Here is a 24302-nt window from a genome sequence, read left to right on the forward strand (position 1 = left end):
GTGACCTACGTCACAACATATTTCGGCAATTAATACCTCGGTAGCTGCAAAGTTATTATTTATAGGCCTGCCTATTTTCAGTTTGCCACTTCTAAATGCGTAATAGCAAACCATGCTGCAAACCATATCTTGACCTGTTATTTATATTTGTTCAAATGCCGCTTGGTAGATCGATTTGCCCTCTAATAATAGGATCTAAAATACTGTCGATGAATGAAACAGCAGAATGATCGCCTGCAGCCGAGCAATAAACCATAAATCATTTAAAATAAATTTTAAAAGTACATTATGGTTGCAATTAACTTTTATGTCCTTACAAGCCGAGATACCATACCTGCATAATCGAAACAGTTTGATAAAGTGGAGGACTTTCCATTTTTTATAAACCTCTTTGGTAACCTATAGGCTGTATGTGTGTCGTCTCTATATAATCAAATATTGTTCGTAGCAAGGCTCAAATTGTTTTATGGTCTGTGTTGATTTATTATTAACACTGCTACAATACAAATGACATATGAATTAAGTGAAAAACAGGTTTTAAAGACACAGAAGTGCTACAGTAAAACGGCCTCAATTAACTCCATTCTAATGTTTGACTTCACCAGCAATTTCCAACAGTTTATCTTCAAATTCAACTCTCTCTCTCTTTCCCAGCCTCTTCTCCATCTTGACAACGTACACGAAGTGCATCTTAATGCAGAGATATTTAGACTGCCTGTACAAGCAGTTGTTTTGAAAGTTGAACTCAAAAACTGGCAGACATCATAAACAACAGATTGCACAATATGGTGGCTAGATGACAGAATGAACAAAACACTTTTAAATTCCGTGTTAATCCACCCCATAGGTTTGGTCCTATCGTTGACTGCTGCCTAGTGGGGCACGAAGGTACAACAACCTAAATCAGAGCGATCCCTCAGTGTTCCAGAAGCAGAATTCAAATCCTTTCTGCTCTCGGTTCTCGTTCAGCAGCGTGTGACCATTTTCCATGCTTCGACCACCCATGAAACGGATTCCTTTTGGTAAATTACGCTCAAACCTGAACTAAAGAGCTCACAGTGATCGACTGACGTGGGCAGTTAAAAACAAAGGTTGGCAAAGATCATGGTGAAAGAGGGAGTATTGGGAACTGTGCACAAAACCAGTAAGTAAAGGCACGCGCACACAGAGGAGCGCGTGCACTGCAGCGGCTGAAGACGATGTGCCGCGCGGTATGTGACGGATCGTTCTGGGGAGAATCGGTTCCGTGGAGAGCCGTCTACAGTTCCGGTCACTGTTCAGGCCCAGGTGTTCAGAGTATTTTGGGTGTCCCCGGGTGTACTGAGGACGGCGGATCAGAAGGGTTCTGCTGCGTTCGTGGGCGTGGGGAGGGCTGGGGATGACCCGCGTTCTTGTGCACTGGATGCATGTTCTCATAGATGGGATTCTCTGCAGTTGAAAAATAAATACATAAATAAATAAATATTGTACTCATATACTAGCCTACTAAACGCACTATTACTCATAAATATAATATAAATATAAATACATCAGACTGACAAACTGACTCGTATTAAATTCATCTTTCAAACTTACTGAGAAGATAGCTTACTGATTAAGGTGCAAACATACACTTTTATTTATTTATTTATTTATTTTTATTTAGGCATGTGCCAGTCTTATCCAGAGCGACCTACATGGCTTGCATTATTTTTCTCACGCACGTTGAGAAGAGAGACGGTTTGCAGCGGTGGGCACGAGATCAAAAGGGCTGACAGTAAATCAAAAACCATCGCTGGTTTCACAGCCGGTATGCAGAGCTTGGTTGCACACATACGCATACACACACATACCCGCAGGCATGCACGCATGCGCACACATATATAATATGTATTTTTTGCCATCTATTTCTACCTCTGATTTTTTATTCTTTTTTCATTACATTACATTTATTTTGCAGACGCTTTCATCCAAAGCGAATTACAATAAGTGCATACTGAAGGCCATTGGAACAACTACAAAAACACAGGTCCGATAAGGTACAATGCACATTATGTCACAGTTATTCATTGCCATGACCACATTAAGTCCACATTTTTCCCTTTTTGAATGCCCAACCCACACTTTCTTTGACTCTGATAGAACAAATTGGATCCCTCTTGGACTCAGGTAAGTTCTGTAAGACTTAACACTGAGAAATTAACACTGAGAATTTTACTGTGTATATGTGCTTCTCCAGGCCTTATCACAAGCTTTGTCAGAGGATTGCACCCGACCCACGAGCGATCGGAATAACCTGCTATTGAGACGAAGCTGACTGAAACCCTCCTTCCACTGGGCGACAGAACAGCCAATTTAGGCAGCAGCATCATGCAACGAAAACGTATTCACTGCATCTGCAGGTTTTTGTTTCCACAATTCACCCCCGCTCAGTTAGCTAATTGGACGTCTAGGCTAATGCTGGATCACTCACAAGACAGATCACATGAAACTATTTTGTACAAAGCCACAGAAGAGCAGTCTCTATCTATAAATGTAGCTAAAATGTTAGATCGTGTAAACATTTGGGTCAAGTAAATAATTAAGTGCCCCCCAGTAATTGCTTGCTGACTTTCCCAGTGCTACACTATGACACCCTGATCATTAGCAGGACAAGCCAGATTGCCGTCTCTGTTTTTATGCAAGACTACAGCTCTGGAGAAAATGAAGAGACCACATCAAATTTTCAGTTAATGAGTATAGTATGTGTCTGCGTAAAATCTAAATTCGTGAACTACTGACCACATTTGATTTTAATTTCAAACAAAAATATTGTCATTAAGAATATTTATTTCCAGACATTTTCAACTGGGCAGAATACTAAAACTAACTAACTGTATTGTTATACATTGCAAACCTAAGAAGTTTATACTCGTAAATAAAAAATAAAAACAACAATGTCTTCACTTTACCAGATAGCAACCCAGGTTCTTCTTTAAAAAAAGTGGTGGTCTCTTAATTTTGTCCCGAGATGTATATTGCTAAAGAGAAGATGAATGTGTGTGTGTGTGTGTGTGTGTATTTGTGCAAGTAGTTCTTGTTTACCTTTATTCTGGCATCTCATCCTCCTGCATAGTATCCTTACACCACCAATAAAGATTGCAGCCAGCATAAGACTTCCAACACCCACTGTCACCCACACCCACCAGTGTGCATTCACATGATGTGGGAGTGATGCGGGGGAGCGAGGTGTTGCTGGGGGAAGAAAAAGGAAAAGAAAGGACAAGAGAGCAGTTATTAGTGCTGTCAACATTATATGCAGTTAAAGGAACCTTTTCTATAGCCACAGCTTAAATCAAATGATTTGAGCTGATAAAAAAAAAATATATATATGTCTAGGGTAGGCAGGGCGTTTATGTTTCTGGAGACCCAGTGTATAGCAGGTTTTTGTTTCCACAAATGGCCCCTGCCCCAATTAGCTAATTGGGATGCATACACCAATGGCTGTTTGTGTACATACGCAGATTACTGTTGTTATTCATTAGCTTATCAATAAATGCCTAACTAATGTCAACTAATGCAAGTAATTGGGCTAATTAAATAATTAAGAGCAGAAATTGGACTGAAATCTAGTAATATATCCTTGCCTATCACTGTGCAATGCACTCAAAGACATAACCAACCACTGGCTGCTATTTTTAGTGTGCATTTTTAATATTTAATAATTAGAGGGTAGGGTCTTAGCCTGTTTATGAACAATAGTGTCTTGAGTATCAGGCTTATGGAAAATTAAGGGCTGTGAGAAATTATACCGCTGAAAATAAACTTAAAGTAACATATAAGATGGAAAATGTTGTATTCACTCTATGCTGTCTTTTTAGATTCATGTTGTCAGTCTACAGTGTAAACAGGATGTGCAGAGAAAGGATTTCATCTTCAACAGCTCCTTTCTGCTTTTCTTGTTTCTCCTTCATAATACACACATGCATGCATGTGTACCTTCTGAAAACAAGAATACACAAACATATACACTTGTACATACAGATAGTCTGTGCACACATCTAGGGACACACACACACACACACAAACACATACTGTGTTTAGCTGCAGTTTTAGTAGCAGGGGAACTTCTCAGTGAAGATGCTGTCAAAGAAAGAAAGCCGTCAGATTTTGCGTCAGGTTACTTGATAAATATAATGTATGTTTTAAATTGTCAATATGTGAGTTCAGTCACATCCGTTGATGTTGCTGAACTACACTCATTATTGTCACCATCAACATTCCTCAGTAGCCTAAAACAGGAAGACTACATCGTCAGCGTCTTAACAACTGCGCAAACAGCCCATCGCACATTTAATATGCTGGCTGGACTTAATAATCAAGTAATCAAATATTTTAGAAGATTACTCACGCACGATAACTTCAGTTCCAGGGTTGCATTTTTGCTGAAAGTTAGGAATCTCCACCACAACCTCACAGAAGTACCACCCACTGTCATTGGCTGTAACGTCTCTCAAAGTCAGGCTTGACCAGTTACGTCCCGTCCACTGTGTGACTCGGTCCCTTGTCACCAGGCTCGCTGTCTCATTGGACAGGCCGGAAGAGAACTTGGGTTCTCCACAGCCTGAGCTCTGGCCTTCCTTCTTAAACCAGTTGACCCTAACCCGGTAGGCGCTAACCCTAACCCGGTAGGCGTCACCCTCAATGTCGAAGCTGCAGTTGAGCGTCAGGAAGGGTCTGAGGAGGACCAGCGGGGGCGTCTGTGGATGAAACGTAATTCTGCTGGCCACGGCCTCCACCGTTGCTGGCGAGAGTAAGCACCATGGGATCGTCACACACACACAACAAATTGTCACTTTACATTACATTACATTACATTACATTACATTACAGGCATTTAGCAGACGCTCTTACCCAGAGCGACTTACACAACTTTTACATAGCATTTTACATTGTATCCATTTATACAGCTGGATATATACTGAAGCAATTTCGGTTAAGTACCTTGCTCAAGGGTACAACGGCAGTGTCCTACCCGGGAATCGAACCTGCGACCTTTCGGTTACAAGCCCAGTTCCTTACCCACTGTGCTACACTCCGTCCTTACTTGTTACACTTGTTACATGTTGCCCCATCCCAACACCTCTTGGTAATTTGTATTTGTCCTAATACTGTAGCTTATTCTTCTGCCTAGTTGCCTTTGCAGATGTTAGGCCAGAATAGTGTTCACTGTTCTCGGCTAGAAATAGCTGTACAAAATAAGTATTGTACCTTACTGAACCCGTGTTTAGCAGTTGTCTACGACCATGAAATGCACTTTTTTGTACGTCGCTTTGGATAAAAGTGACTGCCAAATGAATGTAATGTAATGTAATGTAATGGATCGTGTCAAAACAGATAAATGTGGTCGAAAAGTTGCACGTGGTGTCGTACGATGGCGAAGCAAATTGAGGAACAAGGCAAAAATGCGGTAATATAAAACAGAACAAACACAGAGGCAGTGTGCTGAGTTAAATACCGAGGTAAGAAGAGAAAAAACATTACAGTGCAATTTCTGTGCAATTTTGCCCTGACATGAACAAGGAACAATAAACCACTGGAAGTCATAATTAGCCGAGCCTTCACAGCTTAGCAAAGCGGCTATCATTGAATTTATGTGTGTTTCGCTCTATGTGTCCTCCTCAGAGCAAAGAAGCATCAAGCTATACAATATTTTTTACATTTATTATTATTATATTACATTGTTATTAATGGCCTACAAAAGGGTATTTAGATTAGTCCCCAAATTTTCCAAAAATTTCATAGAGTGAAGGTGAAAATCATAATGAACAATAAAAGAAAACAGTGATGTGCACAAGCAAATTTACAGTAACAGTGTAAGCAATGAACACATTTAACACATCACATTATGCAATAATCTGACTCTCGTTTAGGCGACTAAATATATATGTCCTGCTCAGTACAGAGATCACCTTTTGGTGTGTTGGAAAGCTCTTTTACCTTTCAGCAGCAGTAGATAAAATATTTTGAAGAAGAAGAAGTCCATTTTAGCCGTTTCAAAGAGATTGTGTGGTCTTCTTGCTCTTCATGCTACGCTTGCCTTCCTGTTCTGCAAGAGAGCAAGTGTGTGTGGTGGGCCTTTGTGAGGGAGTGGGAGGGGCGGTCTCAGACAAAACAGAGGAAAAATAAAGCTAAAGGAAGGCAGGCATATACCTATAAAACAACCACCAACTGACAAAATGGTGAGAAGGACCAGTTGTGACTTTTTTTTAAAATATTTTTTTAAAAGCATCTTCCTGCCTTCAGACTAAAAAATGTAAATTGCTACTGTTTTAAAGAGAGGCACCAGAAGAGCTTTACCTGGCTGGTCGTCTGTGGTCACAGTGCTATACAAAGCATGATGGTTCTGAGAAGTGGGAGGAGCTATTGTATCGCAAGCCTGTGGGTTTCCGTGTGAACACACTGGTGTGGAGGTGTCAGCCGCCACAACCCGAAACTCCATTCAGTTCCTTTGTTGCTTTTCTATCTGAATACAGTTAGCTTCTTTTTTTATTTATAAAAAGAGAAACACACCAACCTGAGAGAACATTCTGAACACTACAGGTAGAATTGGAAGACTATACTAGAGTAGAAGAGAGATTGTGCCAAAAGTAAAAGGTGGAAAAAGAGGACAATATTAAATAATAAAATATCAACAATTATTAGATTGTTGATCTCCTGGTTAGATCTCCAGGAACAGGGTTGGTTGCCACTGTACTGCATGGAGCCACACAATCATATGCATGGATATGTAGGCTAATCCAGTGACCAGTTTACAGTGCATTTGAATGGAGAATAAACTTGGTAGACAGATCACCATGTCACCATGTCAACTAGCTTAGCAGACCAGCTTTGTAAATTTGTTAAAAGCAATGATTAGGGTACAGTATTACCTGGCCGTAACTGTTTTATCGGTGACTAGCTCATTGGAGAATGGTTTGTTTTTCAGCTGATTAGTAAAGGTAGATTTTACTGCTTGTACTAGCTGCAAGTTACAAGCTAGCCAACCAACAAATGTATTTGTTTCCAAATACATTTTTCCTCAGGTGAAAAGTCGACGTCTCAGAACTTAAGCAATTGATGTGGGGGGTGCATGCATCTAAACTAAATTGCATTTGCTGATAAATTGCACGAAAACAGTAGGTCTAGTGCAAAATAGGGCAAAGAACGGGGTCAACCACGCAAACCGAAACAGACCCTCGGTAGTTACGAAGTACTTCAGAGTTGTTCATAAGCGCAGAACAGTTTTCCATTTTACTAGATAATGCACAGGCTATAGTTATACTAAAAAGACGATGCGCAAGTAACCGACGAACTACCTTCATTTATTATTTAAAAATAAAAAATAAAAAAACAATTTTTGTACAACAACGCCGTAATGAGAAAATGTCAGTGTTTTTATAACGTTGTTTTAACAGTGTTTTTCCTCCACACCCAAACCATATAACTTTCCACATACATTGACTGATTTTTATTTTTTGGTAAAAATCACACATGCATCATTGGATGCACGATCTGCGCGGACGATGACAGATAAAAGCATTAGCCAATCTACTTATTTCCAGTTTGGTCATCGGTCTCATGTCTATAGCGTTATAAATCCATTTCACGCTTTACTTTACCACGGGAAAATATTTTAAGAACTCGAGAACAAGTTTTCATAACTAACCCTAAAAAAAATATATTTGGCTTAATAGTTGCGCGTCTGGTCGTAGTTCACTTCATTTCCCAGCATATTATAGGCTTTCGTCGCGCCTGCGCACAAGAGACAAGTGGCCTGGGGCTGGATGAGGGATGCTACGCCGTCCAGCAGCATCAGTACCAGCTTGCTTTACCGTTTGGTGGGGAATCAAAGCACCGCGGCATTCGGCCAGACAGTAAAGACTCCTCAGTTCGGTGACATGGATGATCAGAAGGTAGGATAAACCGGCACGACAGGTGTGTTGAGGGTAGCTGTGCACGAAAAAAGACAGGGAGAAACCGTTATGTATTTTGTTCTGTTTCATCACTTGATTGCAGCAAGTATCCTGCTGTCCCATGTACGAATCCGCTTGTAATGCGACCGGGCCTACGGAGATATTATTCAAGAAACATTGTAAAAATAAGTAGCGATTTCTTCTTAATTATTAAACAAATCGTTCGAATGTGCTGGCCATGTAGCTTGTGGATACTGATGCTGTAATCGTTATAGTTCCAGCTGTCACGGCGCTGAATTATGCTCAGCAACAAACCGCGCCTGGCTGTGACAGTTCCCGAAAGCGACATTCTCGTGTTTCAAATACCAGAGCTACATGCAACACCCAAGCCTTCACTGTAGGCTATAGCTTTTAGCCGGCCTGATGCCGTGAACAGTTCATATTCCCCTGGCCGAAAGTATTTTCTTTCAAGACATAGGGTAGGGTACGAATAACTCCCTACCGCGATGGCTACACGCGGATCTCATTTCAAAATAGCCCTAATAAGCGCAATTTACAAGAAACGAACTGACGGCTGGGTTAACTCGGAAATGCCACTGGACCATAATCGATTGGAAGGCACCAACTCGATTGCACGCTATGCGTCCTGTTAAATTTGTTAATTGAAAACCAAGGCGAAAACGTTGCTTGTACTGTCCTTTTTGTTTGCCACCCGAATAATTTTGTTAGCCCGCGCCGTGGGTGTGGCAGCTTACTTGCCCGCCTCCCTTAGCAACAAACCAGGCACATTTGCTGAACAATGAATTATGTATCAAACCTCAGGCCACTGCAGAATATCACCGTAAAGGGGGCTATGCCGTAAAGCTACGCGTGGGTCTAGGAATTATACTCTACAGTTGTGATCTAGGGGAGTAAGCCATATGTATGTGTATGCATGTGTACAACTGTCCTATCATGGCAACTTATGTATTATTGTGGTCTTATTAAAAGATCTAGATCTTGTTCCTTTTGAAAACATCTGCCCTATTTTTCTGTGAAAGGCTTTCATAATTATTATTTCAAATAAGCTGCATAACCTTAAAAGTCACGTCTGTTATCAATTGTCTGGAAAGTAACATTGATATTCATAGGGATATCCAAATTCCAAATGTATTTGAAAGCAACGAGAGTAGATCTTTGGCACGATATATTTGCAAAGCTTGTCTGTTTATATGAGTTTTTGGAAGGAATGTACTAATGTACCCGTATGTACTAAAAATGTTTCATATTGAACAAATTTGTCTGTATTGTACAAATAACTTGATTTAGACTAATTCGCTATTGCTTTATTAGTACCATGTAGTTATATTCAGTGTTTTACATTGCAGTGTCAAAGTAATTGTGAGATTTTAATAGTGTTTATGTTTTTTGGGAACGTACAAACCCGCTGTGTCCTGGTATTCATATGATTCTCTAGATTTGAAATGTATTTGAACCTGAGATATACAGCAGGAACTCATTTTTGAAAAACTTTGCCTGGTTGCAAGCGATAACGCACTGAAGAGGAGCTCTGATGTGCTGGCCCCCGACCCCTGACCTTTGACCTCTCTAACCCTACGTCGGTCCCTGTCTCAGGATTCACTGAGGAAGATCACCAACACGCTGGCTCTGAAGAATGAAGAGATCCAAAATTTCATATGCTGCCTGAAGCAGAGCCTGCTGAACCTGGAGGTATGTAGAGGAGCGAGGCTGCATTACTAGCACATTAGCATATTAGCGTTTCACACATTAGCGTATTAGCGTTGAAAGCTCCACTTGATATCTTTATGTATTGGCACAGTTAACCTGCTGGCACCGTGAGTGAGGTACAGATTGCACCACTGGACAAATGGACCTAGAATCATGTATACTGCAAAATAATAACCAAGCTCAGACAATAAATGACTCACACTAGCTAGATGCTCGCAAAAAAACAAATAATAATGTTATTATATGTTTTTTGGGGCATCTAGCGAGTGTGCAAGTCTTTTTTCTTTTCTGACCGTAAATATGTTCCTGTGACTCAACACCTTTTTTGTGTGCATTTGTTTTCACATTGAGAAAAAAAGGCGCGTTTTAAAATGGCGACCAACGCCGCTCGCTTACCTGTGACCCTGCAGGCCAACTCCGCCCGTGTCCAGGAGGACCTGGAGGCAGAATTCGGCTCCCTGTACTCCGCCCTGGACGAGCTGAAGGAGGGCATGACCACCCGCATCAAGCAGGAGAGAGCCAGCCGCACGTACGAACTGCAGGTCCGTCCCTGGCGCCGTCCCCGTTTGTGCCACGTTCGTCCAGCAGGGGGCGGGCTTTTTTGTGCCAGGATTAGCCAGCACTACCACTACCACAGTGTTCATAGATCATCAGAACAGGCTTGTGTGGGAGATGTGTCGGAGGCAGTGAAAGACTAACGGTAGATTAGGTCATATTACAGGGTAGACGGGTGCTTAAACTTCTTTTACGACAGTGCTTTCTTAGGAGTGCATCGCTTGTATTCATGGCGAATGTAACAGTGTAGGCCTTTTTATGTCTCTCCCTTTGTATGCCTGTGTCTGTGGGAAACGAGCACAGACACTACTTATAGGCCGTAAATGTACAGGGTCATGACAGAAAATAATAAAAAACAGTAACAGCAGCAATAATGATAATGGATTACATTGTGCATAGTGCACTTTGTAATCTGTACACCAAAGTCGGGGGTGTGGGTTGGAGGGGAGGACTCAACCACTGCTAATGTGCAGCTCCACCTGGGTAACGTGTAGCACCCACCTGGGCAATGCGTGGCAGCCATTTTACTTCAGAAGGCTCGTCACGCAGCAGCCGCGGTCGGCACGGGAAACTAAAATGGCCGCGAAGAACAGGCTGTGTGGCGTTCTCTCCAGCACTCGGCCGATTATAAGAATTAACCAGAACTTCAACGATTCTCATTCCGTCCCCTAAAAACCCTGCCAGAACCAACTGAGCGCGTGCACCAAAGCACTGGAAAGCTCCGAGGAGCTGCTGGAGCTGGCCAATCAGACGCTTTGCTCCTCCGACGCAGATGGCTTTAACCAGGTGAGGCAGCGGTGGTAACGTGAGCTAATTTAGTGAATGAGTTTTTTGTTTTTCTGGGCTGCTGGTCGTACCTTAATGTGGTACACTGTGGTTGTTCTTGTTTAGAAGGAAGTCCTTGTTTATTTAAATGTGTCTGAGGTTTCGCGATGTCTATTGCCTCTGCGTATGTGCTTACATCAGTAGTACAATTCCGTCATCCATGATTGGTTAATGATAACATGTCAGTTTAATGTAGCAGTGTAAAGTGTGACAGCTTGATCAAGGTTTAATGTTTGTACTGGGGAACAAAAAGGCCTGCGACTCAATTTTCCTTGATCCCTCTTGTCTCCCCCTCCCTCCCTCTTTCTATTCCTCCCACCCTAACTCTTTTCTTCCACTTCTCCTTTTCTTACAATTTCTGCTTCCAGGCGGCCAAAGAGATAAAGGATAGGTACAGTGTCACTGTCCTTTTCCCCCTACAGATTCTTTGGTCTCCGTCTGTAACCTTGTAAACCTTCATGCATTTAAAAAATGCATGCAGGCGTGCATGCATATAGACATGCATGCATAGTGAAACTCTCTTTGCTAATTTATATTTTACCAAATCTTCCTTCTTTGGTTTTTTTTCCTCCTTTTAAAGAAGCTTGGTTTGAATGGATTATGTGATCATCCCCTGTTCTCTATCCTTGTGTAGAACTGTTTTAAACAAATCAATGTGAGACCTGTGTGTTGTGTCCAATAATCAGTTGTTTGTCTGCAAACTGATTGCGTCTCTTCTTGTAGACATGTGTCTTAGTTAGAGCATTTTCTTTCTTTCTTAGATTATTGCCTATGTGCTTAACAATATAGTGGGTGTTGTTTGTGTGTGTGTGTGTGTCTGTGTCTGGTGTGCGCGTGTGTCTGTGTGTGTGCGTCTGTGTGCACGTATGCCGGCGTGTGTGTCTGTGTGCGTATGTTTGTCTGTGTGTTTGTGTCTGTGCGTGTGCGTGTGTGTGTGTGTCTGTGCGCGTGTGTGTGTGCGTGTGTGTGTGTGCGTGTGTATGTGTGCGTGTGTGTGTGTGTGTGCGCGCGTGCGTGTATGTGTGCGCGTATGTGTGTACGTGTGCATGTGTGTCCGTGTCCGTGTGCGTGTGTGTGCGTGTATGTGTGTGTGTGTGCGTGTGTGTATGTGTGTGTGTGTGTGTGTGCAGTGTGACGATGGCTCCGGCGTTCCGTCTGTCCCTCAAAGCCAAGGCCAGCGACAGCATGAGTCACATGATGGTGGATTTTGCTCAGGAGAGGGAAGTGCTTCAGGCCATCAAGTTCCTCCCAGGTCAGAACCTCAGAGCTCTCCTCCCTGTGACCTGCCTCTCCCACAGACAGGGCAGCACTGCGCAAGAACACCAATAACATGTTGCCGTGGCAACACCAGGCCAACCGCTTACCCTATTTGAAAATTTTGTAATGAATCAAATTGTCTCACCTTATTGCCAATCTTATCGTCTAATTTAGCAAAAAGTAATAGGAGTAAAACTTTAAGGCTAAATATAAGAGAAAAATACTTGTTAAGTCTGACTTTATTTTTTTATTTTTTTTTACATTGTATTAAAACCTAGGTGGGGGTTTATTAAATTTCAGGTATAAATCATCAGGCCACAGAACTGGATAAAACTGGAATGGCTAATCCTTAGCCGTGCAGCTACAAGGCACTGTTCCAGTGTTAATACAGTTCTGTGGTCTAGTAGCTCAAACATGTGATTCAAAAACCTGCTTCGTATACTGCTGTTGACCAAATGTGTTTCCTGTAATTGCTGAGTTAATTTTAAACTACCGCGGTATACCTGATAAACACTTGTGTTGCACTTGAGCATGCATTAATGTTCATTATTTATTATTTATCACTTTTCAAGTACTATGGGTACTATGGGTGCATGCTGTATGTGCCCACATGGTGGCGCTATTGTTTAACAGCTGATACTGAATGCTGAAGATCTGGTAAAGCTCGCACTGACAAACCCTGACCTGCACGGAGTGACATCTCACGTTCCTCTTCCTCTTCCTCTTGCTCCTCTTCCTCCCAGTGCCCGCCACCCCGGAGATCCAGGTGGCGGATTGCCTGGTGTCGGACAACACCGTGACCATGGTGTGGTCGCTGCCGGAGCCCGACTCGAAGATCGACCACTACGTCCTGGAGCATCGGAGGACCAATCACGAGGGCCCGCCGCGCGCCAGAGAGGAGTACCCCTGGATGGTGGTGGAGGGCATCCGTGAGACGGAGTTCACCCTTACAGGTATGCCAACTGCACCCACTTTACACAGGTGTAGGTGCTCACAGGTACACTATCAACATCCTCTCTACAGAGTTACTGATAAAGATGCTCATACCTAAAGCACTAACACTGACTCTACGCTCCTACTCCACTTCACACAGTTACAGGTAAAGATACTCACAGGTAGAGCACTAACACTCACTCTCCTACTCCACTTTACACAGGTAAAGATACTCACAGGTAGAGCAGTAACACTCGCTCTCCTACTCCACTTTACACAGGTAAAGATACTCACAGGTAAAGCATTGACTATAACTCTCCTGTGGGTGAAACTCGCTGACGTTAACACTGTATTCTCTGTGATCAGACACACTGGCATCAACGTTAACCGCAGACCGTATGTACGACCCCCACCCCCCCCCCCCCCCGTTCTGCATCGCAGGTCTTCGCTTCGACACGCGCTTCATGACCTTCCGCGTGAAGGCGTGCAACAAGGCCGTGGCAGGGGAGTTCTCGGAACCCGTAACCCTGGAAACGCTCGGTGAGACTCTCAGACGTCCAGTGCGGCACGCCAGGAATGTTTCACCCGATGGCCTGGCAGCCAATCACGGCCCAGTATGGATGCACTCTTATCCTTTTCGATCAATGAACTGTTATCCGGAAGAATTAAAAATAGCAGCCAGCATCCCCACAGGGTCAGCCCTGGAGAGTGACAGAATAACTAATTAACATTATTTAGACCAGGAGTTTTTTTTTTCCGGTCCAGGAAACCCACCCAGGCTTACAGGTATCCAGGGAACCCCCATCATAAGTTAAAATGATATATATACATAAAGTTTTATATTTTGAAATATTATATATAGTTATTGCATGTATACTGTAGGTCTGGCCAGGGTCCCCCTGTTGAAAACCCAGGATTTAGACCACTGTGTCTGCCATGTTAATGAATGTCCAGCTGGTGGCTGAAGAGTCCAGGCCTCACAGATGTGGTATAAAGGGGCCAATAGCCATCCAGGGCAAAGAGGAGGACACGCCTCACATGAAACGCAAGTCATGTCCTTTCAGCAGTCACTATGAGAGTGACTGTAGAAAGCAAGAGAATTATGCGCCACCACAAGAGTTGCCAAGCATGAGCAAGAGTCATGTACACCATTTTAATCTTTAACCCTTTAAGGTGTTAGATCATAGATCACAAATATGTGATTAGAATGTTCTTAACTGAACATTCTAATGCTGATGTCACAATCACTACTAATAATTGAAAGCGATGGAGTTTTAGAACACTGACTTAGAATTTTGAAGAAAATAAAACATTCCAAAAAACGTACTCTTCAAAGGGTTAAAAACAGTCTTAGGCCAGCGACTGTGTACGTGCAACATTAATAAAGCACTAATGTAGGTCCATGTAGGTTAGTGTGTTGGAGGCGGTTTTAATGGGAATTAGTGGGAACAGGAAGTAGCATGGAACATTGGTTTGAAATGACACCCCTCTGCTCACCCCCCTCCCCCCCCCCAGCCTTCGTGTTCAAACTGGACTCGGGCACGTCCCACCAGAACCTGCACGTGGAGGACCTGAGCGTGGAGTGGGACAGCAGTGGCGGGAAGGTCCAGGACATCCGCAAGGACAAGAACCGGACCAGCTCGCCCATGAACTCCCCCGCAAGGTCTGAAGCAGAACGGCGCTCTAGCTAGCGTGCACCTAAGCTAGGATAGACAATTTGGCTCGTGAGCTAGCTTGCTAGTTGATCAGCATGACTTTTTGTTTTCAAGTCAGTTGTCATGAAATTTATTATGCTTATTCAGAGTACACCGCAGGGTCCTACACCAATGTCTTGTGCTAACGCTTTTTAGCTAACAAATGGTGTGCTCGTAGAACAGTAGAACGTCACAAAAAAATCCAAAAATAGATTATTCTTGGATATAAATAGTTAGCATGTAGGGGAAATGGGGGGGTCTTAGCTGAACGTTTTTAGCGGTTTCCCTAACCTCTTCACTTAGCGACCGCTAGCAGCTGTCTTTTTTTACGCTCTCGCTCTGACCTCACCCTCCCGTCGCGTCGCGTCTTCACCTCCGCCGCCCCCGCAGGAGCGCCGTGATGTCACCGAAGAGGGCGCCGTCCGCCCGGGTGGGGCGCGACCGGTTCACCGCGGAGTCCTACACCGTGCTGGGTGAGTGTGTGCGGAGGGATACGGTCCTACGCCGTGCTGGGTGAGTGTGTGCGGAGGGATACGCACCGGGGGGGGTCCTACGCCGTGCTGGATGAGTGTGTGCGGAGGGATACGCACCGGGGGGGGGTCCTACGCCGTGCTGGGTGAGTGTGTGCGGAGGGATACGCACCGCAGGGTCCTACACCGTGCTGGGTGAGTGGGTGCGGAGGGATACGCTCGGTTTGAGCACCACTGCGTGATACGCTGTGCTGGGTGAGTGGGTGCGGAGGGATACGCGCGCTTTGAGTGTGGTGATATTCCCGTTCTGAGGCCTACGGTGTGTGTTCTACATTACATTACATTACAGGCATTTAGCAGACGCTCTTATCCAGAGCGACTTACACAACTTTTACATAGTACTTTACATTGTATCCATTTATACAGCTGGATATATACTGAAGCAATGCAGGTTAAGTACCTTGCTCAAGGGTACAACGGCAGTGTCCTTACCCAGGAATCGAACCTGCGACCTTTCGGTTACAAGTCTAGTTCCTTACCCACTGTGCTACACTCCGTCCTCCAAGTTCTAAGTGCATTGCTGTAGATGTGTGAGCAGTGTGTGTCCGCACAATGACACAAATACTCGATATGCTGCAAGGTGGTCATATTCAAAAAGACGTTGACCTATCAAGCTTTTTTTTTTGTCTATTTTGTCCGTATAGTAAAATTCTCTTAAAGCGTCAAGGAATAAAATAAAACTATTTTCCAGAATAGGCTCAAGTGGGATGTTTTCTTATTCCATTTTTTAAAAATAAAATAAAATAATAAAAAAATAAATATGTCCACTGGGAATCATTGCGTGACAGCCTGTTTGTAAGCAGAGCTAATACAAACTGAAGTATTGATCGATCGATCGCTTCCCCTCCCACCACCCCATCCGCCCGAAAATAACCGCGCCCAGGAGACACGGCGATCGACGGGGGCCAGCAGTACTGGGAGGTGCGGTTCGATAAGGAGAGCAAGGCCTTCGCCGTGGGCGTGGCCCTCCGGACGCTCGGGCGCTTCGACCAGCTGGGCAAGACCGCCGCCTCCTGGTGCCTGCACCTCAACAACTGGCTGCAGCAGAGCCTGACCGCCAAGCACAACAACAAGGCCCGCCCCCTGGACTGCGCCATCCCCGACCGCATCGGCGTCTACTGCAGCTACGAGGAGGGTGAGTCAGCTTATCAGTTTGCACAAAAGGGCCGGGTTCGGTTCATTCAGGGAGTGACAGGTACTCCTGTACACCTGTAATCGTTACTCCCCTCAGCCAGGCCGGGCTCCGCCCCTCTCTGTGATGTAACACAAGGGGCGGGGCCCGCGCCGAGGGAGCGCTTGACCTTGACTCCTCCCTCTTTCCCTCGCAGGCGTACTGTCCTTTTACAACGGCCGGAACAAGCAGCTCATCCACACCTTCAGGACAAAGTTCCCCCAGCCTGTGGTGCCTGCCTTCATGGTGAGAGAGAGAGAAAGATCTCGAGATAGAGATAGATAGAGAGAGAGAGAGAGAGAGAGAGAAAGAGAGACCACAGAGACCACAACGTATATGTGGTCACTGTAAGACAGGAGAGGTGGAAACAGAGATGCACTTTCTCCTATTGTGAAAAATATTCAGAAATTAGGACACATTATTTCAACAAATTTTCTCTAATTATAAAGGACTTCCTTTCCCAAACAAATGAGACAAAAATGCAAATCCTGCTAGGAGAAAGGCCAACAGCTCCACTAGCAGCAAAGTACATCTTGGCCTGCCATATTCTGAGGGACACTGGTTGACCATCACGAATATATTTATTTTAATTATTAATTCTTTCTTAACTTTTTTTTTCCATTTTCTTTTTTCTACATTATTATTATTATTACTGTTATTGTTATTATATAGCCTACTCGCTGTGGCCATTACCACACTGTTAATTGCATTGTTGTCGTTACCACAATGTTGTTTGTATTTCACTGTTGTTTGTATTCCAATTCCTGTTTGTGTGTGTACGCTTTGGCAATAAGTACAAAAGTATTTCATGCCAATAAAGCAATTTGAATTTGAGAGAGAGAGAGAGAACAGATTACTGCACTAATGAATGAGAGAGAGCCCAGTGACCCAGCCTGCATTGAAAAGGCAGGGGCTAATGCAGTTAGGAATTACTACAGAACCAGTGTGTTGCCTTTGATGTTTTTCATCAGTAACTTCCCGAAATGGAGAAAGATCTCGAGAGCGAGAGAGAGAGAGAGAGAGAGAGAGAGAGAGAGAGAGAGAGAGAGAGAGAGAGAGAGAGAGAGAGAGAGAGAGAGAGAGAGAGAGAGAGAGAGAGAGAGAGAGAGAGAGAGAGAGAGAGAGAGAGAGAGAGAGAGAGAGAGAGAGAGAGAGAGAGAGAGAGAGAGAGAGAGAGCGCACTCTGACTCAGACTAACAGTAATTACTTGAGGTTCCCATTAAGGAAGTCACAACTTTGGGGAAGTGCTATAATTACAGGATGTGGTGTGACATAGCATTCATTTAGCAGGCGACTGCGATGCAGTGACTTAAGTGTCAGAGGGAGCGTAAACGGACTCACCTGAGCTCGGCGTCGTACCTGGCTGACTACATTCCCGCACCAGCCAGCGCACATGCACCTCCACTGAGGAACTGAATCAACCACGGCAGCCTAGAACTATAATACAAATCAGAAACGCGTACATATGACACCCAGACAAAAAAAAAACCAGTTAGCCACAGTGGTCAGAGTTTCACTAACACAGGCTAATTCTAGTTCTCTTCAGCAGCACCTGAACACTGAAAACGGTGGTCGTTCTGAGCAAGGCGGTGTTAGGAAGCGTAACCTAAACGCACAGTAAATAAACACATCGGATAATAGCGCATTCTTATCCAATCACGTTGACATTCCATGCTACTGGTGACCCAGCCATACTTACATGCTGATCCATTTCATTTGTACAGCCTAGACATCACTGCAGATCACCTCAACGCTTCATTGGCTACCTATCAAAGTTACAGTTGATTTTAAAGTAACTGCCACTGACTTACAAATCACTCCAAGGTCTAGCCCTGTCATGTCTTTCCAACCTGCTCACACCGTGTGTTCCAACGCCTGTTCTCAGTTGATGTCCATTCCCACGGTGGACATCTTGTGGTCCCCAAGATTTAAAAACAGACCGTCGGTGGCAGGGCCTTTTCATATAGAGCCCATGTCAGCGTAGCAGGGTCAAAGCCAGGCTTAAAACTCACTTTCCTGTTCTTGTTTTTTTATGAATTATATTTCTTCTGTTTCTAATCCAGTGCTTTTGCATGCTTGTTGTAAACTTTGCTTTGTTATATTTATATTTCGGATTTTCTCATTACTAATTTTTTCCACTTCTTTTTAATTGGAATTTTTTTTTTAACAGTGTATTGTGCATTTAAAATTCCAGTAAACGTAAACAACACCACTGTTCTACTTCTCTTATATTGAGCAGCCTCTCGCCGACGTCTCTGCTCTCTGTCTCCCCCTGCAGGTGTGGAATGGTAGCTTCTCTGTGCAGACGGGGCTGCAGGTGCCCAGCGTTGTGCAAAGTGGGCAGAGGAGGAACAGCGATGCCAGCAGCTCCAACGCCAGCCTGACCTAAGACCCGGGGGGGGGGACGCGGCACCAGAGTCGCAGCAGAACCTCAACCCGTCCGGGCCGGGCGCTCTCAGGAGCACACGGGAAGCACAGCCCGACCCAGGCCCAACCCCTCCAGAACCTCTCCCCCCCCCCCACCCACCCCCCCAAAGGCAGAACTTATAACAAGCTGCAAATGCCACCAGCGTCGCGTCTGGCTGCCCTAGGGAGGCTCACTGGCCGCCACCATTTCGTTTTGCTGACTCTTTGTGCCTTGTAGCTCTCTCAGACAAACAATGATTGTGCGCACTCAATAACATTCATAAAAAACAGCAGGCAGAAAGCCAAATGGTTCAACTCAACAACAAAAAAAGCAACTTATTGTATTACGTTATTATTAACGTTATGGTATTAACGTGTTACTATGTTAACATAAAACTGCTGATACAGCTTTAATGTTGCGGCTATTCCAAGCTTGAATGCTTGGAATTGGTAGACCTTTAAAATAGCGTGCGTATTACACACATTTGCTAGTGCACACACGTGAACAAACACAAACTCACAAATATACACACAGTTGATCTCTGCCTCTCTCTCACACACACACACACAAGAAAGCACTCTTGCACACACACACTTTTTCCAGTTTGCACATTTACAAGCATATACACAGGCACTCACACAAACACACACCACTCGCATGCATGCACAAATTCCCTTTCTCAAACACACAAACACGACACACACACACACACAAACAGAATTACAGAGCAGCACAATGACATACCAGTTTTTCGCAAAACCTTTTAATAATACTTGGCTTCTTACAGAATGTACTTCATTCAACATGACAGTGTGAGCCAGTGGCAAGGTGGTCAGCCGAGCAGCAGAGTCAAGCAGGATTACTGTACAGAGATTCGGGTCTCGGAAGGTGTATAAAAATATAAAGAGTATGTATGCGTTTTACAGCACTGCCCTTCAAAATTGTCAATGAATGCTAGTAATGGGAAGTCAACTTCAGTGGAGTTAATGCCCAGATAATAAAGGATAGTGGTTAGTATATAATTGTTCTTGCCCAGTAGTGTGTCTGAACACCTATTTCCCATTTAGTTACATTTATTTAAAGTGTCAGGGTGCTTTTTTCTTTGAGCTGTCAAACCAAGGTATTTGAGGAGAGAGGAGGCTAAATGTCAGTATGCATACTGTATATGTGAATATAATCCACAATGCTTTAAATGCTCAATGAATTGTTTTTTTTTTACTTAATTTACTGACTGAAGAAGTGATCACCTTGTAAATGCTTTGATTTTTATCCACTTTGTCACTGTGCCAATAAAACCACAGTGAGGCGGTGCTTGGTGTTCTTCTGTCTCCTAAGAACACCAATCACATTACATTACATCACAGGCATTTAGCAGACGCTCTTATCCAGAGCGACTTACACAACATTTTACATAGTTTTTACATTGTATCCATTTATACAGCTGGATATGTACTGAAGCAATGCAGGTTAAGTACCTTGCTCAAGGGCACAACGGCAGTGTCCTACCAGGAATCGAACCAGCAACCATTAGGTTACAAGACCGGGTCCTTACCCATTATGCTACACTGCCACCCCTTAATCACCGGTTGTGTTATTAGTTTTGCACGTGCTACAAGGTTTAGCATGTGCCGAAGGCCTCAGTAAATGGTAAATGGTAAATGGACTGCATTTATATAGCGCTTTTATCCAAAGCGCTTTACAATTGATGCCTCTCATTCGCCAGAGCAGTTAGGGGTCTTGCTCAAGGACACTTCGACACGCCCAGGGTGGGGTTTGAACCGGCAACCCTCCGACTGCCAGACAATCGGTTTTACCTCCTGAGCTATGTTGCCCCATCCAAATCAGACCCATAGCACCTAGAGCTGAAGGGCCCAGTACAAGTCACATGACCCAGTACTCCAGCACAGCAGGTCAGTCTGCCAGACCGGAGATCTTCAGTGGCGTGTTTGACCGGCAGTGATGTCACTGTACAAACATCAAATCAAGCGCGTTTTCTGAGACGACTGGTTGAGCCTCACACAACAGGGATATGACAGGATTCTCAGCCTGAGCATTGGATACACAACGTAAGATTGTCTAACACTGAAGAAGGGAAACAACAAAGGGCAAATTAAATCACATTTGTACAAAAAAGCATTTTTTTTCCTCACATGATTCGGTGTGCAAATTCACAGTTGGTAGTAGCGTTAGTGATAGCTTGACTTTTAACAGAATCTACAGTCAGTGAATTCTCTGTCCTCGCGGATTTAAAATCTTGAGTTGTAGTGAGGATCGATGGATCATTAATCTCATGCGTTTCAAAGTGCCAACACTGATCAGGTGACCTCAATAACACCTATAGGTCCAGCCAGGTGTCTGTTTCTTTAAGGCCACCACATAGCAGACTTGTAGAGTTTTTTTCCAGTACAATTGACAGCTACCTGTCAGTCAAAGACAGGTGAAAGAGAAAGCTAAGATTTCCTGCGTAGGAAAGCAATAGCATTTGAGGCTTTGAAGAAGCTTATAAGTCCCAATAAGGAATATCCTAGTTGGCAGAGTCTCTTTGCTCGTCGCACTTCGCTCGTCTCATCTCCAATTTCTCTTTCAGTTCGTCGGTTATAGCTATGTGACAGGAGAAAAAAAACCCCACTGGAAATTACTGCACAGACAATGGTAATTTACATTGGATAATATATTACATTATAGGCAGTTGGCAGATTCCCGTATCCAGAGGGACTTACACAACTTTAAAAAATATATATTTTTTTGTACATAGCATTTACATTACATGCATCCCTTTATACACAGTGGATAATTATACAGCTGGATGCATACTGAAGCAATGCAGGTTAAGTAGCTTGCTCAAGGGTACAACGGCAGTGTCCTGTGACCTGTGACCTTCAGGTTATGAGACCAACTCCTTACCCGTTATACTACACAGCCGCCCTAATACCATCTTAGTGGGCAGCATGATGACGATGACGAAGGCGATTTAAAAAGTGGTATTGGAAGTAAAATACATGCAATGATGTCACTTACCTGCTGTAAAGTGGTCAGATGGCAGACTGCGGCGTCTCACATTGGTGGGGGCCTTGGTGGGGGCCGAAGTACGGGGTGGAGGAACAGGGCGTCCGAGGACCTGACTGTCAGCTGCAGACAAGGTGGAGACACAAGATGGCGTCCGGTGTGAGTTCCGGCACAAAATGGCTGCCGTACGTCACGCCAGGTCAAAGAATAGTAAGACTAGAAAGACGACAGAAACAGCGATTTTAGGAATGAGATGGAGAGGTGACGGCAGACGTTGGGCTCACCTGAGGTGCTGGTGCTCTGCTCTTCATATCGGGACAAGGAGACAGAGGAGGGTACCTTGGGTAACATGGCCTTTTTAACTGAAATACAGACCCAAAACTCACTGAAATGGACCCAATCCGAGCTCGAAGTCTGTACTGTTTCCACACAATGTTTCAGCCCAACGGCTTTCTGCACCAGGATATACTGAACTACCACATTATTGGCACTGGTGGTGATGTCCATGTTCCAAAAAACCATGTTCCTCTAAACCAGGGCTGCCCAACCCAGTTCCTGGAGATCTGCCACCCTGTAGGTTTTCATTCCAGCCATAATTGACACACATCTCATTCTAAAATTAGCAGTTCAATGAGCTCTCTAGCTGTTGAATGAGATGTGCCTACTTAGGGCTGGAGTGAAAACCTACAGGACGGTAGATCTCCAGGAACAGGGCTGAGCAGTCCTGCTCTTAATTAATGTAAATGGTTAGCTCTTCTCTGTGAACACAGAGGTATAAATGCAAAATGGAGGGGGGGGGGGGGGTGTATGACAGGCTCACCTGTCTGTGGTGGGAGTGTCGTAAAGTTTTCATCTTCAGCGTCCCCTGAAAGAGAAGCACCAGCACACTGAAATCACCTCACACACCCACCGCACAGAGGCCCCCAACAAAGCTTCACGGACATAAAAACCTTTTCCAGAAGACGCAAAGCACGTTAACTGGTGAGGCCCGGGGGCCTTATTCTGCTTTGTATGTGGAACAACATTTGTTAGAGAGGTAACAGGAGACAGTTGCCACTCACCTGAGGTGCCGCTGATCTGTTCTTCATATGGGGAGACGGAGGAGGGCAGCTTGGGAAACAGGGCCCTTTTCCCTGAAACACAGAGCCAAAGCTCACTGAAATACAGAGTCAAAGCTCACTGAAACACAGAGCTGAAGCTCACTGAAATAGAGAGCCGAAGCTCACTGAAATGCAGAGCCGAAGCTCACTGAAATGCAGAGCCGAAGCTCACTGAAATACAGTCAAAGCTCACTGAAATACAGAGCCGAAGCTCACTGAAATACAGAGCCGAAGCTCACTGAAATGCAGAGCCGAAGCTCACTGAAATGCAGAGCCGAAGCTCACTGAAATACAGTCAAAGCTCACTGAAATACAGAGCTGAAGCTCACTGAAATACAGAGCTGAAGCTCACTGAAATACAGAGCTGAAGCTCACTGAAATGCAGAGCCGAAGCTCACTGAAATACAGTCAAAGCTCACTGAAACACAGAGCCGAAGCTCACTGAAATACAGCTCACTGAAATACAGAGCCGAAGCTCACTGAAACACAGAGCCGAAGCTCACTGAAACACAGAGCCGAAGCTCACTGAAATACAGCTCACTGAAATACAGAGCCGAAGCTCACTGAAATGGACCCAATCAGGGTCTGAATGCTGGTTCCACACAATGTTTCAGCCCAACGGATATACTGAATTACCACAGTACCGGCACTGGTGGTGACAGTGAACAGACTGTACTTGTAGTAGTAGTAGTAGTAGTAGTAGTATTTTTTATTCAGTCATCACACACAATACAATATAATACAAACAGTCTAGACAGTATAAACAAGTCAACAATCTATGCATTAGGTAGTGACTGAAAAGGCACAGGCAGAAGCAAAATGCTTATATGTGCCTATCCTACATTCTTATCAATTTAAGCTACCCTCCAAAATAAAACATAATAAAATAAAAATCATTCACAATTGTAACCCTCAAAAATAGCTTTATAAACCATTCTTTTGACAACCAAAAGCGAGTTACACATTCTTACATTTATATTAGCATTATTCAATAATTTAACCCCAACAATAAAAATACATCTCCTTTTTAATCCCTTTTTTTTTGCACAAACTTGCACAGTTTGGTTCCTCAAATCAGTTTAATGTCACATTAATGCAAATGGTTGGCCCCTCTCCACAGTCACAGAGGAGGTGTGATAGCTGAAAATGCAGGGGGTGGTGACAGGTGGGGCGGGGGCGGGGG

General features: G+C 44.1%; 3 protein-coding genes across 5 annotated transcripts in view; 1 reads left to right on the forward strand and 2 right to left on the reverse strand.

The window, feature by feature from the left end:
* Window positions 1-467: 467 nt before the first annotated feature.
* Window positions 468-6421, reverse strand: LOC118226355. Its single transcript, XM_035415925.1, has 6 exons — window positions 6319-6421; window positions 5959-6067; window positions 4370-4762; window positions 4054-4101; window positions 3064-3213; window positions 468-1428 (listed from the first exon to the last, which is right to left on the reverse strand). Exons 2-6 carry the CDS (start codon window positions 6002-6004, stop codon window positions 1292-1294), a joined length of 774 nt encoding a protein of 257 aa, XP_035271816.1. The 5' UTR covers window positions 6005-6067; window positions 6319-6421; the 3' UTR covers window positions 468-1291.
* Window positions 6422-7756: 1335 nt separating this feature from the next.
* On the forward strand, window positions 7757-20206 carry fsd1 (fibronectin type III and SPRY domain containing 1). The gene is made up of 13 exons (XM_035415920.1): window positions 7757-7913; window positions 9528-9623; window positions 10052-10183; window positions 10881-10982; window positions 11390-11412; window positions 12152-12273; window positions 13022-13231; window positions 13653-13751; window positions 14727-14874; window positions 15296-15378; window positions 16319-16570; window positions 16764-16852; window positions 18885-20206. Exons 1-13 carry the CDS (start codon window positions 7785-7787, stop codon window positions 18993-18995), a joined length of 1596 nt encoding a protein of 531 aa, XP_035271811.1. The 5' UTR covers window positions 7757-7784; the 3' UTR covers window positions 18996-20206.
* The window catches only part of LOC118226354 (signal-transducing adaptor protein 2-like), an 18204-nt gene continuing 13658 nt past the window's right edge, over window positions 19757-24302 (reverse strand). For all 3 annotated transcript variants that reach the window (XM_035415924.1, XM_035415922.1, XM_035415923.1), the window contains 5 exons: window positions 23081-23152; window positions 22840-22884; window positions 22304-22381; window positions 22032-22142; window positions 19757-21614 (listed from right to left, as the gene is read on the reverse strand). In XM_035415924.1, the coding sequence (XP_035271815.1) occupies window positions 21538-21614; window positions 22032-22142; window positions 22304-22381; window positions 22840-22884; window positions 23081-23152 (383 nt within the window). In that variant the 3' untranslated portion in view covers window positions 19757-21537. The remainder of the gene's footprint in view (window positions 21615-22031; window positions 22143-22303; window positions 22382-22839; window positions 22885-23080; window positions 23153-24302) is intronic.

This window comes from Anguilla anguilla, chromosome 4, assembly GCF_013347855.1.
Source record: "Anguilla anguilla isolate fAngAng1 chromosome 4, fAngAng1.pri, whole genome shotgun sequence".
In the NCBI taxonomy this organism is placed as follows: domain Eukaryota; kingdom Metazoa; phylum Chordata; class Actinopteri; order Anguilliformes; family Anguillidae; genus Anguilla; species Anguilla anguilla.

Bases quoted from the DNA above. Each gene is read 5' to 3' on its own strand.
- LOC118226355 (XM_035415925.1), bottom strand. From the start codon at position 6,004: ATGGACTTCTTCTTCTTCAAAATATTTTATCTACTGCTGCTGAAAG. The intron at 4,102-4,369 runs GTGAGTAATCTT...TTTCTTTGACAG, and splicing joins TGGAACTGAAGTTATCGTGC to CATCTTCACTGAGAAGTTCC. The intron at 1,429-3,063 runs GTAAACAAGAAC...TTTCAACTGCAG, and splicing joins GATGAGATGCCAGAATAAAG to AGAATCCCATCTATGAGAAC.
- fsd1 (XM_035415920.1), top strand. From the start codon at position 7,785: ATGAGGGATGCTACGCCGTCCAGCAGCATCAGTACCAGCTTGCTTTAC. The intron at 10,983-11,389 runs GTGAGGCAGCGG...TTCTGCTTCCAG, and splicing joins ACGCAGATGGCTTTAACCAG to GCGGCCAAAGAGATAAAGGA. The intron at 16,571-16,763 runs GTGAGTCAGCTT...TTTCCCTCGCAG, and splicing joins CTACTGCAGCTACGAGGAGG to GCGTACTGTCCTTTTACAAC.